This window comes from Lytechinus variegatus, chromosome 3, assembly GCF_018143015.1.
Source record: "Lytechinus variegatus isolate NC3 chromosome 3, Lvar_3.0, whole genome shotgun sequence".
NCBI classification, from domain to species: Eukaryota; Metazoa; Echinodermata; class Echinoidea; order Temnopleuroida; family Toxopneustidae; genus Lytechinus; species Lytechinus variegatus.
Genome location: NC_054742.1, coordinates 29,037,586 through 29,054,579, shown reverse-complemented (window position 1 = coordinate 29,054,579; position 16,994 = coordinate 29,037,586). Strand labels below are relative to the sequence as shown.

Here is a 16,994-nt window from a genome sequence, read left to right as displayed (position 1 = left end):
TGAACATATTTAAAGTTCATCAAGTTCTGCCATGTTTTAGATATGTAACTGTGAAGTCAGGTGATAATAAAATTTCATTCAATGAAGTTTGTTTCTCTGGGTTTCCCGAACATTGTAGTATTGTTGTCTACATTCAATGCTCCGCATGATAATATGCATTTGTGGTGGGGTTTACTGTTAAACTTTCGAGCACAATTGTAGATCTTTCTGAAATGTTGAATAAGAAAGTTGTACATTGAAACTAGATGGATAATATTTTTGTTCTAAATGGTGCTACCCTCACAAAAGAACACCTTATTTTCTCATGTAGTTATCCAAGGAAGAACTTCCATTTGAAAAGGGCTATTTAAACGAATAGCATAAAGAGGACATTTGTTTTTTGTTTGGCATTGTGGTTTCATGAAATATTCAAAAGTGAAAATGTATTAATTGATTGGGTATGAGGAGATGGTGAATTTGATAACCTCTCAAATATTTTTGTTCTGTATTATATCAATGAATGTCACTGGTAATCCTTAGGAGATATTCAAATTGTTTATCATGTGTGTATTTTCTTAATTTGTTGTTTGTCATCACACTCCAACATCACTCACAAAAAATGCCACATGTGCTATCCAAGACATTTATCACTATTGAAATGACCTTGTTTTGACTGAATGTTATTGTATTAATTGTTTATGTGTGTGTGAGATAGGGTACTACCACCCCCTCCAATGTTGTATTGTTTTTACTAGGGTGTGGTCATTGCAAACGAATGAAGCCTGAATTTGCAGGAGCAGCCACTGAGCTAAAAGGAGAAGCAGTAAGATAAATGTCTCATTTCACTTTTTTTATTAAAGGACTTGAGAGTCAGTCCTGAAGTACAGTTCTAATAAAAGCACAAAATTAGCAAAATCATACCAAGAAACTTTTTATGAAAATCAGAACCTGTTTTTTTATTTATTTGTGTTTTGCATTAGTTATGGGAATGCTACTCTTGAAAAGGATGTCTTTACAGTTCAACTTACATTTTCTACATAAAACAAAAGCTTTTGGGTACTTTCAATTCCATACATTTCAGAATTTGTGAGTTCATGTGGACTGATTTGTAATATCTTCATAACATGGTCAATGAAATAATATTTCTAGTGCTACATGTATTTTTAATGAATTGGTGCACATAAGCTTTGTTCGTTTAGAAAACAACAGTATGGAATTCAAAGTTCACACATATTTGACATGAACCAAAATTAAACTTTAAAAATCATAAAAACTCAATCATCTGATGGTGCATTATTTGAACAATGAACTTTCATGATATGTTGCTTGTATACATGATGTATTTCTACTTCCCTTATAACAACTTGACAGTTGCATTTCCCTTTGATAAACTTACATGTAATTATCTTATCTTCAATGAAAATACCTGACTCAAATATAAAAAAAATTAAATATTTCTTTCATCTAACTTTAAGGGTTAAAAAAATTTGGTTGGTTGGAAGAATTAGTCAAATGGTGTTTGTGAGTTTAAAGATGCCTTCCTTGTCAGGCTCACTCTATTGTAAAACAATAGTGCATAGAACTTCCTTTATGAAACATTATTAAAACATTTTTATTGAGATATTGATTGTCACTTTGAAATGTGATATATAGAAATTATTAATATTGTAAAGTAATTGTTCAATATTAATTTATCTTTTCCCAATTACAGTATTCAAATTAAAGTTCCTCTTTCGTATCCAACTTTCATTTGCATGATATTATGAAAAAGTTGTGTTAGTCCATGTTTTGTCTTGTTCCCATTACAGTATTTGTATGAAAGTTCCTCTTTCATATCAAACTTTCATTTGCATGACATTATTGAAAGGTTGCATAATTCCATGTTTTGTTTTTTCCCCATTACAACAATATTCATATTTAAGTTCCTCTTTCATATCCAACTTTCATTTGGATGCAATTATTAAAAAGTTGTGGTAGTCCATGTTTATATTGCGGGATATACATGTATTCATTTCTAATATTAGTTTGTCGTTTCCTAGTTTTATTTTCACTATTTTATTTGATCTTTTTTCTCAATCTACAAGGTGTTAGCTGGCATGGATGTGGACAGACCAGAAAACATGGCTACTAGACAGGCTTATAACATTACAGGATTCCCAACAATATTATATTTTGAGTAAGCATGATACAAAATTTGATTTGAGTAATCATGTCTTTGTCTCCATGGAAGTCTGGGGTGTTATGATACAAGGCTTGACTAACTTCTAATGTAAATTTAAAGTACTTATTCAAATATGATTATTATACAAAGAATGTGCAGAGATATTCAACCTGTATATTTAAGATATTAACAAAAAAGTTTATATTTCAAATTGACAGATGTTTATTCTTTACCTTTCCAGTTTCATTCAATATTCATGATTAGTATTTAGTTGTAGGGTTTTAGAGGCGCAGATATTTTTTGACGTCTTGCTAGGTTTTTTCAAAGAGACAAAATATTAAAACTGATTTAATGTGTATGCCTATGAAAACCATCCAATATTTTATTAAATGAATATTTTGCCCCACCCACAAGATTATCATTGGATAATAAATGATTGTGCGCATGAAGTAATTGTTTCCTCACAATGGTATTGCATGTTAGTTGGCAGTAGGAGTGGCAATGGAACAAGATTGCGTCAATTTATTGAATTAAAATGCATTTGCACTATACGCTAGCGCATTTTTACTGAGATTTCTTTTTTTAAAAATGACAATACTCAGTCACCATGCTCATGATTTACAGGATTGACATAAAATGATATGTAAAACCCTTTTTTTTTAAATATATGTTTAGCTTTGTGGAGGTATCTAAATAATAATAACAATATTGGATGACCAATTATCGTAGGATGCGTAGAAATATTGTTCCTCGCTGAGGAACAATATTAGATTCCAATATTGTTCTTCAGCTCATACAATCTTTCTACGCATCGCACTCAATGCCATCCAATATTCCCTAATTATTGCACAAGAAAGGTATTTACAAATTACATGTTTCTAGAATGTGAGTGCTTATTGTTGTAAATATACATAGATTGTAATAGTCTTGCTTGGTATTATTCTGTACATCATTCAACTCTTATTCCTTCTTCACCATTTCTCTTTTTTTTCTCTCTCTTTCTACCAGAAAAGGAAAAAAGAAGTTTGATTATGGTGGTGAGAGAACAAGACAAGGAATTATTGATTGGATGGAGGAGTAAGTTTTGACAGCTCACATACTGTTTATGCCAATGTAACTTGATGTAATTATTACCTAGGATTGTGTTATGTATTATTTTTACCTCAGGATGTTTGACAAATACTAAGATTGACTGAAAGGCCACTGGTTGTTTTCACTACTACACCTTATTAATCTGTGCAAGAAAATAAATGTGCAGGTTATGGTGTTCTGAAGATTTGGAAACGTGTCTCTTTTATTTGACATTAGTTTGTGATTGTAGAATGACACAAAATAAATATGATATCAGAGTATTTTGTCAGTTAGTTTTATTTGAAGCAATCTCTTTGAGTACAATAAAGTTTGGATACAAACCCACATAGAAGAACTTAAGAAGATTGAATAATTTAGTAATGTATTTTTTTCTTTGTTTGAAATATTTTGTATAACTTGTTATTTTGTGTTTATCAGCCCTCAGCCACCCAAAGAGCCAGAGAAGGAAGCAGAATGGAGTGATGAAGAAAATGATGTTGTTCATTTAGAAGACAATACTTTTGATGAGTACATTTCCAGCCATGACTCGGTTATGGTCATGTTTTATGCGCCATGTGAGTACGACATAGAATGAGGAGGATGACAAGGAAGAGAAAGATGGTGTTTGCAATTGTTGTATCATTGGTGTTGGTGACAGCGGTGGTAGTAATGATCATGGTGATGTTGACGATGAGGAGTAGGAGGATGGTGATGATTGTGATGATAGTTCTGTGTGTGAAATGGGATTATAGTCGAGAGTTAAAAAGAGTGGAGACATAGAAAATGGATGATGGTAGTATTGTTCACAGATTGAAAGAGGTGAAGGAGAGAGATTTCAGAGTTTCATCTATCATTACCTTAACCTTCCATATATTTCTGTCTCATTTATTCAAAGGGTGTGGTCACTGCAAGAAGATGAAGCCTGAATATGTAGATGCAGCTGCAGAACTCAAAGAGGATGGGGTAAGATTGTACTCTTGACATATCTCAGTAACTTCTTGATAAAAAAAATATTATTACATCATATCAGTAAATAATTAATTGTTTTAAGGTTTTATTCTTAAAATGAATAGGATTCGCAATATATACTCATGTCTTTATGAGACAATGATATTCCATATAAGGATCAGGGAAACTGTTTCAGTTTAGGTATGTTGGCACTGTCACGTAATGGACAATGCTTCTTAACTTCTGAAGCATACAAGATTTTGTCTACTAATTTGCCTCCAAATTAGCATTACATGTATTTTCTTCTTTTATAGTTTGAGGGAGTGCTTGCTGCTGTTGATGCAACAAAAGCTAGAACTTTGGCAGAAAGATTTGAAGTCAAAGGATTCCCAACGCTTAAATATTTCCAGTAAGTGTGAAATATTTTCAAATATCCTACATGCACTGTTTGGTGATAGAGTATTTTGTACATATTTTTTCGTGATTTGTACAAGAATCTTGAACTTTTCAACAACGATAAATTAGCATGTAAATGCAATTTGTTCAAACTTCAGTTTTCCATATTTGATGCTTAGCTTTTGAATAAGTTGGTTTTTAGCAGTGAGAGTGGGATGTAAAAAGGATTTGTGAGTTAATATATTTATGCATGCACATAGAATTACATCATGGTTTGAAATATAATGATAATGTGCTGTTTTATTGCGCAATGAAGGATTGGATATCCTCTCAATGCATGTTAATGTCTTGAAGGTTTTACAGCGTGCTGAATGTAATTTTACTTCTCGTGTTTGTGTACCATTTGATTTTATCTTGCAGGAATGGAGAACATGCATGGGACTTTAATGAAAGGACAGCAGACAAATTTGTTGAACATTTAAAAAAGTAAGTTTTTGCTCTCGGTTGATTTTAGTTTCAATCTCAATGTATACATTCAAATAATTCAAATAACCAATCAAATGTTGGGTTATTATGGTCCTATATAACATAAATAGATAGGCCGGCTGTTAATATTAACAGTTGATTGCAACTTTGGAATGTGGTTTGACTGCAGATTTAATTTTTGCTTTATCATACAATAGATTGTATCTTACATGTTTTATAAGGGCCCTGTTGAAAATAGCACTCTAATTTTCTTGTCGATTCCTTACAAACCCTGAATCATATTGAGAAGGATTCTTTGCTGATTAGCAGAGTATTCTTGCTACCAAATTTTACATAAAGACTTCTAATGGCCAAACATACAGTGGGGCTCAACAGTTAGTGAATCCCACCCGAAAATTTATATATTTTCAAAGTGTACAACTTCTGCCATTTTAAGATATCTAATTGTGATGTCAGGTGATGAAATATGACGTTCAATAAAGTTTGTTTCTCTTGGTTCACCAAATATTGAAGTGTTGTTGTCTACATTCAGCATTAAGGAGTGCATTTTGTGGTGGATTTCACTAATTATTTTAGCACATTTGAAATTCAATTTCTTCATGCTTCAATCTTGTTCCTTGTTTCTTCATGCTTCAATACTTCTCCTTATTTCTTGTATATTTTGTTTCAGTCCTAAGGAGCCTCCTCCACCTCCACCCCCTGAACCTTCTTGGAGTGACATGGAATCAGAAGTGGACCATCTTACTGATGATAACTTCAAAACTTTCACCAAGAAAAAGAAGCATACCTTAGTAATGTTTTATGCACCATGTAAGTTATCGAGTAGCTCAACCTTCATGTAGGATTTTTTTTTGGAGTGAAAGTAGTTTATTGCATGGTCATATCTAGTTTATATAAACTTCAAATCTTGAGACTGAAAATGTTATCAGAATATCAAACTCATGATGATTTGATGTTTATTGAACAAATATGTACAGCTGCAAGAAGAGATGGTTGGATTTGTGGTTCCCAGATTGATGCCAGGATGCAACTCGGGGAAAATAGTCACATTCGCGACACTGAGGGGACTAGGGTTTCACCAAACCCCTGATCGAAGGCCGTATATATTTGGTGTATATTTGGCATTGGATTAAATACAACGGATAGGAAATGTAATTGAATGAATAACAGTGAGGAATCCCATGAGAAATCATTAATAAAATTTGATAAATTACCATGATTGATTACTGCGTTACGAACATTGACAAACTGCCTTGCGTTTGATTTAAGCCTTGCCCATCAAGTCGTAATTAGTTTTTGAACTATATATGGCTCAGGGTACCTTTACTGGCTTGTGATGTCAGATTCAGGATTCATCGCATTTTTGCCCAATTTCGTGACGATGGTTCGAACTACATGTATCTTTGGTCATATAACAGAGTTTAGACCAACCACCTGTTCAGATTATTATTATGATAGATATAAATGAAGATAGATTTTCTCATCATAGATATTGTTAACTGTTTACAGAACTATGCAATTTAAATTCAATAATGTACCAGTTCGTAAAAGATGGACTTAAATTCAAAGAAACTTGATGATAATTGTCAGACATAATGTGTCTCCTATAACACCAAAGGTTGAAGGATTCATTCATTCTTTTTTTTTTAGTAATCATATTTTCAAAATTTTAATCTTATTGGATAAATCGTCCATAGCAGCACTCAAATTTTAGCCTTGTTTGTTTTTTGTTTTTTCCCCTCGTGGTCACATGTTGATTGTCATCTGTCATGTTCCAGGGTGTGGCCATTGTAAGAGAGCAAAACCAGAATTTATGGCAGCAGCTGAAAATTTTAAGGAAGAAAACAAAGTAAGTATTTCTGTTCAAGTCAACATGTTGGTCTTTCAGTGTCAGAATTATATGCTTTGAGATGATTTGAATTTGTATCATATATCCAAGAAAAAAGAGTCTGTAGATCTGAATAGTAATATGGCACCTGAATTTTATGTTGAATATTATTTTTGCATTTTTAGTATACAAAAGTGTATGTAATGATAGCGGCATATCTTTGAAAAAATTGTACCAAGGGAAAAAAGAAAATCACTACAGGGGGCAAAAGCTAAATTAGCTCCTAATGTCTGGTACTATGGCAAGCTATTATCAATCCACATTACGGACTAAATTTTCCTGACACTAATTGTGTATGTATGGAAATATAGTGTATTTTACTGATATACATGTATATGTAGATATATTTTTTTGCATTCATTATGGATGGGTTTAATAAATGAAGGAATATAGCAATCAATATATTTGGCTGGAAATCTAATTCATTTTTTGTTTTTGTCTAACCAGGTTTCCTTTGCTGCAATAGACTGCACTGAGCACAAAGATTCATGTACAGCATATGATGTATCAGGATACCCTACAATCAAATATTTCAGCTATGGAAAGTTAATACAAGAATATTCAAGTGGAAGGGAGGTAAGAAACACCTACACCTTGGTTCATGAAACTTGTTTTACAAGCTTGATGGGCTTGGGAAACATGCGTCTTTGAATTATAGGATATGGTACTGAGAAAGAAAATGTATGTAATAGGTACAGTTTGGGATCTCTTTCATGGTGTTGTCTTGTGCACTTTCTCTATTCAGAAAGAACTTTTGTTTTAAAATTGCAAAGTGAAAGAAAAATAGAGCTATTCAATCAAGAAGAAGAGGTAAAATATTACAATTTTGATGAATTGTCTTTGGAACCATATTTGAAACTTCTTAAATTTATGTGATTTTCTTGGAAAGGAAAGGAAATAATATGTAAATGATATGAAGTAATTTTTAATCATGAAACTGATCCTTTTCATGCTATTTTTTTTATATTAAAGTATTTGAATGTGATACCAAATACTGACTCTGTTTTAGTAACATTAAACTCAACCTAGTTTGGGGTGGGGGAGGGGCTACAGTCATTGGAGTTCATTCACTGACAAAGGGTTGGTTGTACATTACAGGAAATACCTTTGGTGTACATTACTCAAGTATGAAATATACACAAACAGGTGTATGAAACAATGGACTCTTGTATATTACAGGAGATAAGAAACCTACAAGAAATATCTAGTTGATTTCATTCCCTATCAGTAAACAAGGAGGAATGCAATCTACATTGGATGAATGGGGAGATAGAAACAAAAGTAGGGCAGGTGAAGTTCAATCTAAAATCTTGTGAAGTCATTATTTCACAATTTGATAGATTCAACTCACTTTCCTCATTCAATGTTTTCAACCATAGAACCATATTCTGTAATTGAGTCTTTATCAATTAAGGGGGTGATACAAGAAACTTGCAATCAATTGTAAATCAATTTTAGGTCCCAAAACCATTCATAAGTCTTGCAATTAATTGCAAATTGACTATTGGTCACTAGTCTGCTTCTTACATCAACAAGAATAAATTGATTTGCTTTATTTAAAATCAATCTATCACTTGTAAATTTGCAATTAATCACAATATTTTGTTGTAACACCCTGTTAGTAGAACTATTAAGAATGGCTTCCTGGCTACAAGACTTTCTCTACCACCGAGCCATTGCAATTTTCCAATTTTCCTCTTTTTTTTTGGTATGATTCCTATGATTTCATATGCCTGTCCATTTATTGCAGGAAGCAGACTTCATCCGCTTCATGGAGAATCAGCTGAGCCCTGGTGCTGCCCCTTCCCAGCCTCCACCCCCTCCACCAGAAGACTTCTGGGCAGAGCTTGATGGAGGAGAGAATGTCTTCCAGCTTGATGATGTCTCTTTTATGAGCTTCATTGCTTCAAACCCCTCAGTTTTGGTCATGTTCTTTGCCCCATGTAAGTAGAGGAGTGTGTTCTGTAACATTCATTAAAAACCCTTAATCCCCCGGGGTATTTTGATTCTTGTCATTCCGGGGGGGGGGCCATTATGGCCCCCCCTTAAGATCTCAGCCGCCGATCGCGCGAGCGACGCAAAAATTTGCACGCTGGTAGTGTGCGATGTAATCTACAAGGCTGTATGGTAAAATTTTCCAAAATAATGAGATTTTATTTTATATGAATTAATTATGCTAATTTATGCATAAATCATACTTTTTGCTCTAATTCACTAAATAAAGCTCCTAGAATGCTAATTTTTGGTAAAAATTTTCTTTGTAGCATTCTTAACAATCGTAATTCAAAAAAACTTTGGTTTGGAAATAAATTTCTTATGTATTTTATTGTTTTATGAATTTCTTATGTATTTCTTTGTTTTTTTACTTTTTGTTTTTTATTGTTTTTTCAATGGAAATTGTTCCAGACATAATTCTGATCATAAACAAGGCAAAATTAATTAAGTTTAATCAGTAAAAGTAGAAATAATGATACATTTATGAATTTTGGCTAAATACGCAATTTGCATTGGATTTGTACATGAAATCACGTTTATGAGCAATTTGGGGTCTGACATGCACTTGCATAATGTTGCGTAATGTCGTAACTGCGTACCCGGGCGTCACAACTTTGGTCTCAAAATTTGCGCGAGACTTGAATGTAAAAAGTCAGTGAGCTGCGAGGTGAAAAAATTTCGCGCAGCAGATATATCGCGAAAATTGTTGAGGGGGGGCATTATGGCCCCCCCCCGGGAGAATTAGGGTTGAGATGTAAAAAAAAAATTTAAGAAGTGAAAGAAAAGGGGAAGCATGGATGGATTCCCTACATTGTTTTGTTGTTGTTGCATTTATTTATTCCTAAATCCTTACGCATCTTGCATGTTCTGAATGATTTTTGCCTACCGATTCTTATTTTATTTTGTAATATTGATCTGCTTTATGGCCATGTTGGACACTCTTCTATTGATGTAAAAAAAACAAAACAATAAAGGGTACAGTGTTGTCAAGTTGGTCCCAGTTTTAATAGATCTTAATACATGTACATCTCAAAGTTTTAAATGAATTTATGAGTGTAAGTTAAAATTTGTCCATCTAAATTTGTGTCATGATTCTTAGGGTGTGGACATTGTAAAAGGATGAAACCAGCATTTGCAGAGGCAGCAACATTAGCTCGAGAGCAAAAAGTAGGTCCTTAAACAATCATCAATGTCTTTTAAAGATTGACACATAATTTCTGTTGAAGTCAATCATGTAATCATAAAATGCAGTCATGGTTTTTTTAGTCTGAAACTTTTTTCTATGAATGAGTTTGTTGAAAAAGATTGAAAGGATATTTAGCAATTGTCAGCTATGAAATGTTTCTTTAAAGTCAGTTGACTATTTCTGCTTGGGTTGATAAGTACTGCATATAGCTCTGCAGTAGAAAACACCCCCCCCCCTCCCTGAAAATAATTTCCAGAAAATTATCATCCTCATTCCCCCAAAGCATGCAATTACCTGTAAAAAGTACAACCAAAAACACAAATTACTTATTAAAAAGTTTCATCAAAATTTTCACTGACTGGGAGAATTTTTAGTTTTGGGGAGGAGAACAGCACTTGCAGGGTCTGTTATTGAGACACTGGATGCAAAGAATAACAACCATCGATGACAGGACTCATCCCACATGTTTGATATTGACCTTGATTTTCCTATGAAATGAGTAGTTAAAATAAAAGCAGCTGAAATGATAGTATGACTATGTCATGAAGGCTAAACAGTTTAGTTAGACAATCTATCGTGTTTGTTTTTATTCTTTGTATGCACTGAATGAAAAAATATGAATCTTAACTTTTATTCCTTTTTAAACAGATATCAGGCAAATTTGCAGCTGTTGATGCAACTGTTGCTGTAATGACATCATCAAAATTTGAAATTAAAGGATTCCCAACATGTGAGTGAATAACATAAAGCATCTGCTTTTGTCTTTATTATTCCTGGTATCATAACAAGTCATGGGTATATTTTATTACTACTGATTATGAAAAGGCAAATATACTGATTATATATATATTTTTTAATGTATTCATGTCTTCAGTCACTACATTTAAGATTGTCACTTGGTTATGTACTTTATGCTATATTATGATTATGTCTCAAGCATTGTTAATTTGTTTTGTATATTATTTCAATAAATGCAGAAAATCCTGCAAATATGAAAAACATGATTACCGTATTGATAGTCCAAAGAACTTGAAGCTCATTGCTGCATGCCTTCAGTTATTTTTGTTCATATGTAGACTTTCATACTTCAACATTTTCTCTCTCCACTCCTGTTTCAAGAATAATCTGTATTCTGTAATAAGTGTATAACCCCCTATACTGTTTCTTTAGGAAAATTTTTACCAAGTGTAACAGAAGAGATGAAGCCTCATCTTTAATCATTCAAGACATTACAAAGTAATTTTAACAGATTTTTTAACAATCTTTTACAAAATTTGAAAATCGCCAAACCATTATTAACTTCATACTCGAAGCCTTTAGCTGTGCACACCAGAGAATGTGATTTGAATATCTCGCTTTCATACTTTTCTTTATTATTCATTGTTTTTGTTTTGTTCCTTTTTATCACCCACTTAATACAAATGTTTTTTTTTCTTCTTGATCACGTCATGTCCTGGTTCAATGTTGGCCATCATCAGTGAAATACTTCAAGTAAGTATGGTAGACAAGAAATGTCAATCTTTTTACTACTTGTTATCGTTCTAGATGGGTCCATTTGAGATAAAGATGTATTTCATGTGACAGCCATAGAATTGTAAAGTTGCTACCTCAAATCAAGTAATTACTCTTCATGTCAGTGCAGAAAATATGTGGTTTTGCTTACAGTATCTTGTAAAGCATGCAGGAAATATTGAAATTGATTAATATTTCTCTCAGTTGTCAACTTAACTCTTGATTTATACAAAAGTAAGTGTTGGAGTAGATTGCAGAGATCTGCAATCAAACTGTTGGAGTAGATCTTTAAGAGTATTGGTAATTTGTAGAAAAAATATGTGGTTGGTGTCCCCAGTGCTTAGGATGAAAACCTCATTGTTCCACTAAAGATCTCGAATAAAAGTTTTCTAATCATTTATGGGAAATATATTAACATCGGCATGGTTAATTAATGGTCTTTATTATGCTGCCATTTATTGATTTTGTATCATTATTTCTTACTGATATTTTTGGGCTTCTGTATGTACTTATAGAAATGGAAAAGAAGACATTGCCTATTCTGGAGCCAGAACAGCAGAAGCACTTCTTGAATTTATCAAAGAGTAAGTAATGATGTTGTTGATTTATTCACTAGATGTGTGAGTGTTTTGTACAGGTGTTCTGCAAATGATAAATATCTTGTAAGCAGTGCAAGGTGATTCATTATGCTAATGTATGATATAGAAGTGAACATTGCTACATTTTAAGTGTTATTTAAAAAAGGTCAAACTTGCCTCAGTCAAATATGCTGGCACTTGTGAATACCTTTGACCTTGACAAATGAGACTTATGTGATTGATATTAAACAATAGAAGTAAGAAAAGATTGTGAGAGGCAGAAATTGAATTTCATACCTTTCCTTGGTTTCTTCAGCCCAGCCAGTGTGCCACCTCCTCCACCCCCTGAGCCAGCTTGGAGTGACATCCCCAGTGCGGTCAATCATCTGACCAGTCAGACCTTTGGTCCTTTCATTCAGGAGAACACCCATGTATTGACAATGTTTTATGCACCATGGTGTGGTCATTGTAAAAAGGCCAAGCCTAGCTTCCAACAGGCTGCAGAGATCTTCAAAGATGTACCAGGCAGGAAGCTAGCTGCTGTTGATTGTACTGTTGAAAAAGGTGAGTTGAATTCTGACTCTTTTGTCCATGTCTGGGTCAGGGCCTCATTTCATTAAACTGTTTTATCATAGCCCACAGAACTAAAAATCCATGTTGAATAATCCAGATACCTTGGTTGGTTGGAAATCAGAGAATGAATTTTGACAGGGCAGTCAAGAAAAGTATTTATTTTTGTGTATAAAAAAATCATTTGAATTAAAACAATTTGGATACTTTCATGAGCCTAGTTAATCATTTGTCTCATGACCACACTGCCTTTCCACTTGTCAATTGAAAATTTGTTAAAATAGTTTTAGAATTTCAAACTTTTTAGGAATGAGAAAAAACTAGGAAAAGGAAATTTGTGTTTTGTGAAATTTCAGATTTTTTTATGATCCCCCCTCTTTCTCTTGTCAATCTCTTTCTCTGTATATGTATGTCTATATGTCTCTTTATCTGTGACTATTTTCCTCTGTCCTTATCTTAGGTCTCTGTGAAGAATACGAGGTCAGGGGATTCCCCACCTTCAATCTCTACAGCAATGGTGAGTTTGTAGAAAAGTACACAGGCGGTAGAATGACAGAGGACTTTGAAGCGTACATGCAATTAACTCAACAAGAAGACGCAACGGAAGAAACATTAAAACAGGATACTGCATCGGATAGTGAAAATTTAAAAGAGAAGATTGAACTATGATAGAGTCAGAGTAAGTTTATGATATCCAGTAGACCAGGGACCTGATAAAGCTTAGTAATTGATTATGTAGCTGAATTTAAAGATTGATCATACACATAAGTCAATGCAATCAATCAAATCAGCCCTATGATCAGTTGCTGAGCTTTATGTCACAGCACAGTTGACAAATGTATTCTTTCATAAAGCCATGTAAAGTTATGAAATAATTCATAAAGAACTGGAATATGGTAAGCCAATTGGGATTCTCTATCACCAGTTACACCAATTCATATTCTTGTCATTCTGACAATCATTCATAACTTGACATTCTGCTCTATACACACCAGTTGATTTTTTGCTTTCATCAAAGTATTGCATCCCACTGTCATGAGTTGGTATTATTCAGACTCTGAATATGGGATTCATATGTTTGATGCTTCTCAGATGAGTTGGGTACTTTACAAAAGTTCAACAATCAGCTTTCCCACCTACCTTTAAGACATGCCCAATCACCACCGGTATGTCTAATATGCTATTGAATCCTGATGATGGTGAAAAGATGCTAAGGCCCAAGCTATGGTACCTCACTCTTGGTGGTAGGGATTGGCCCTTTTGTGGATGTCAGTATAAAATCGAATACATTTGTCTACTTGTCTACTGTTTATCAAACATGAAAGGTATGTGTTTTATAAAAAAAAATAAAAAAAGGTGTAGAGGGATAGTATTTTATAATCCACTACAATATCTGGACCACAACAACTGTTTGTAGTATACTTTGAAGTGCCTTTGCCCCATCTTCATCATTCTCACACATGCATCATTCACATGATGAATACCAGAGTATTGAATAGTAGATTCTTGTTGATCAAGTGAACACACATTACTCAATACATTCATTTTGATACACATTTTGTAGAGTCAGGTAAACATTGAGTTTATTTTATTAAAACCAGTGAACTAGTAATAATTTGCAATGATACAAATCTGGCCAGTAACTGTTCTTGGGGTGATACATCAGACAGACATGAGGCCATCAGCCTATTGAGTTGTATCAAGTGTAAGAAAAATTTGACTTGTTAATTAATCAGAGGGATTAATTACTAGGTCCTATTATTGGGAAAGTTCATTACCACAATTGATAGCCAATAAAACTGCCAATCCTTAATTCTTGAAAAATTCTTTATTCAGTCAATTCTTGCATCAGACCACATCTCTGCTTACTTGATTTTGTTAAAAGAATCAACAAAGATTTTTTTTGTCATGAAATAACAGGGAATTAAATTATTTTATTCATGTATGTTGTCATGTGGATGAGGAAACAAGGGTATTATAGAAGCAATAAATCCTCAAATTTGAATGTAGACAAAACTACATAAAAGGTTTACTATGACAGGCTACCAACAACCAGTTAGTGTTTTATATTTGTTTTTTAGTGTATATCTTCATATTTTTCTGATAGAATCTATTTCCTTATAGACCTTCAAGTCTTTATTTTGAATTAATATGACTTTTTTTTCTTGAAGTTCATTACATATTGACCTGTAATCTCCTATTTCATTTGTCATTCTTGTTTTCACTATTGGTCACAAGTTAGGTAAAATGGGAAAATGGTTTTGGCTAATGAAGTTTGATAGGTTTATTTGGAATCATATAGGTTTAGTCTAGCATTTGTAGTAAAACAAAATCATTGTTCTTATCTCTCTTCTGGACTGTTGTTTTTTGTTTATGAATATATTTACTGTGCAGAAGTGTGCTCCAACAGGTTGTAGTCTGCATTTTCAATATTTTTGTCATTATCTTTTTGCGAGGAGCATTATCCATTCAATAGAGAACTACGCACACAAAGAACAGTTTACAGAAAGTAACTCTGTTGCATAAATATCACATGTGGAACCAAATGCATACCCGTAAGTTGTGTCTGTTAATCAGAATTGTTTACTTCTAAATTATTTAATTTCTTGGATGTGTAACTTATAGAGATAATGCTTAATATTGACAATCGATTGTAACTTTTTTACATGGTTTGTCATAGACTTACAGTATAGCCTACAAATAGCGAATAGGCATCAGTGCAATGGTGCGATATTTTGTGTAATTTGAAAGAAAGATAGAGTGTATCTTTCTTTTACTGATTGTGAAATGTTGCACCATTACATGAATGAGAATATTCACTATTCGTGTTGTACAACACCTCAAATGTTAGCAAAAAATATGAACAATAATCAATTTTTCCTAGGTTTAGAAAAATGTGAAAGATAAATGAGAGCCAAAAGAAAAATCCTGCAAACGCCCATCTGAGCTGCAGCAGCAATGCGCACTTCAATAGCCAGCCCTATGCGTATTGCACTTGTAATTATTTACTCAGCGCAGTGAATTAAATCATATTGTGATGTCAGACCGTGCAACGGTACATAATGGACGATACATGTGCAACCGTACAATTGTTTGACATTCAGCCTCCCTTTGCTTGTGTACAAGCTAAGTAGGTGTTGTACAATTACACTTAATTTTACAAGTGATTGTTTATTTTATGTTACAAGGTCCTGTTATAAATAAACATGGATAGGTGGGTTTCAAGAGGCTGTGGGTTGAATCAACGTTCTCGCCAGGTTCACTCTGACGGTTGTCGGCGCGAAGCGACGAAAGCCGCGCAGCGGCCTCGGTGCGTGCGAAGCACGCACGGGGGGAGGGTTCGGGAGGGGGGTGTCCCCCCTCCCGCGCGAAAGCGCGGTAGCTATCGAAAATATCAATATCGACGAGCTTAGATTGCTGCTAAATGCACCACATTTTATGTCTGTTTAATGCTTGCGCGGCCAGCGCGTTTCCGTTTTACACCCTGGCGAAGGCATTTTCCGGAAAAGTAGCCAAAAAGCGACTAGTAAAGAGTCTACGTCTACGTTTGTTTACATTATCAGCTAGGCGCGCGATCCAAAGTCCGCACCGAAGTTATCCGCAGAACATACCCATCCATCTGTCTGTCTTTCTCTATTTCTCTCTACCTACCTATGTAACTACAGTATCTATCTGTTAATTCTTTGTCTCTCTCCCTCTTTATCTAACATCTATCTATCTCTCAAATCCTCTATCTATCCATCTGTCTGTCTTTCTATATTTCTGTTAATTTGTCTATCCTGTCTCTCCGGCATTCTTTATCTTTCTATCTACCTAACATCTATCTATCTGTCTCTCAAATTCTCTATCTCTCTCTAGCATCTGTCTTTTTTCTCTCTTTCTCTTTGTCCGTCCATATTTCTATCTACAACATCTCTCTCCCTCTCTCTCTCTATCTATCCTTCTCTCTCTCTTTCTATCTCTCCCCCTCTCCCATATATCGACATCTCTGTCTCTCCGGCCCCCTCTCTCTATTTATCTATCTATCCATCTCTCCCTCTTTCTCTCTCTTTCTATCTATCCACCTCTCTCTCTCTCTCTTTCTCCCTCTATTTCTATCTATCTATCTATCTATCTATCTGTCTATCTTGTCTCTATCTATTTATCAGTCTTCTATATCTATCTTTCGGCAGCTTCTAAGTGTATCAATCCATCAAACTTCAATTTGTCTTTCCATTATAAGTA

General features: G+C 33.8%; 1 protein-coding gene across 1 annotated transcript in view; it reads left to right on the top strand.

The window, feature by feature from the left end:
- The window catches only part of LOC121410701 (protein disulfide-isomerase A5-like), a 34,988-nt gene extending 19,311 nt beyond the window's left edge, over positions 1–15,677 (top strand). Inside the window, exons 8-24 of the mRNA XM_041602950.1 lie at positions 735–802; positions 2,064–2,155; positions 3,149–3,217; positions 3,650–3,786; positions 4,107–4,174; positions 4,474–4,568; positions 4,976–5,041; positions 5,712–5,851; positions 6,820–6,890; positions 7,377–7,505; positions 8,680–8,872; positions 10,024–10,091; positions 10,759–10,840; positions 11,589–11,601; positions 12,138–12,206; positions 12,517–12,764; positions 13,231–15,677. Coding sequence (XP_041458884.1) covers positions 735–802; positions 2,064–2,155; positions 3,149–3,217; positions 3,650–3,786; positions 4,107–4,174; positions 4,474–4,568; positions 4,976–5,041; positions 5,712–5,851; positions 6,820–6,890; positions 7,377–7,505; positions 8,680–8,872; positions 10,024–10,091; positions 10,759–10,840; positions 11,589–11,601; positions 12,138–12,206; positions 12,517–12,764; positions 13,231–13,439 — 1,817 coding nt within the window. The 3' untranslated portion in view covers positions 13,440–15,677. The remainder of the gene's footprint in view (positions 1–734; positions 803–2,063; positions 2,156–3,148; positions 3,218–3,649; positions 3,787–4,106; positions 4,175–4,473; positions 4,569–4,975; positions 5,042–5,711; positions 5,852–6,819; positions 6,891–7,376; positions 7,506–8,679; positions 8,873–10,023; positions 10,092–10,758; positions 10,841–11,588; positions 11,602–12,137; positions 12,207–12,516; positions 12,765–13,230) is intronic.
- Positions 15,678–16,994: the final 1,317 nt, after the last annotated feature.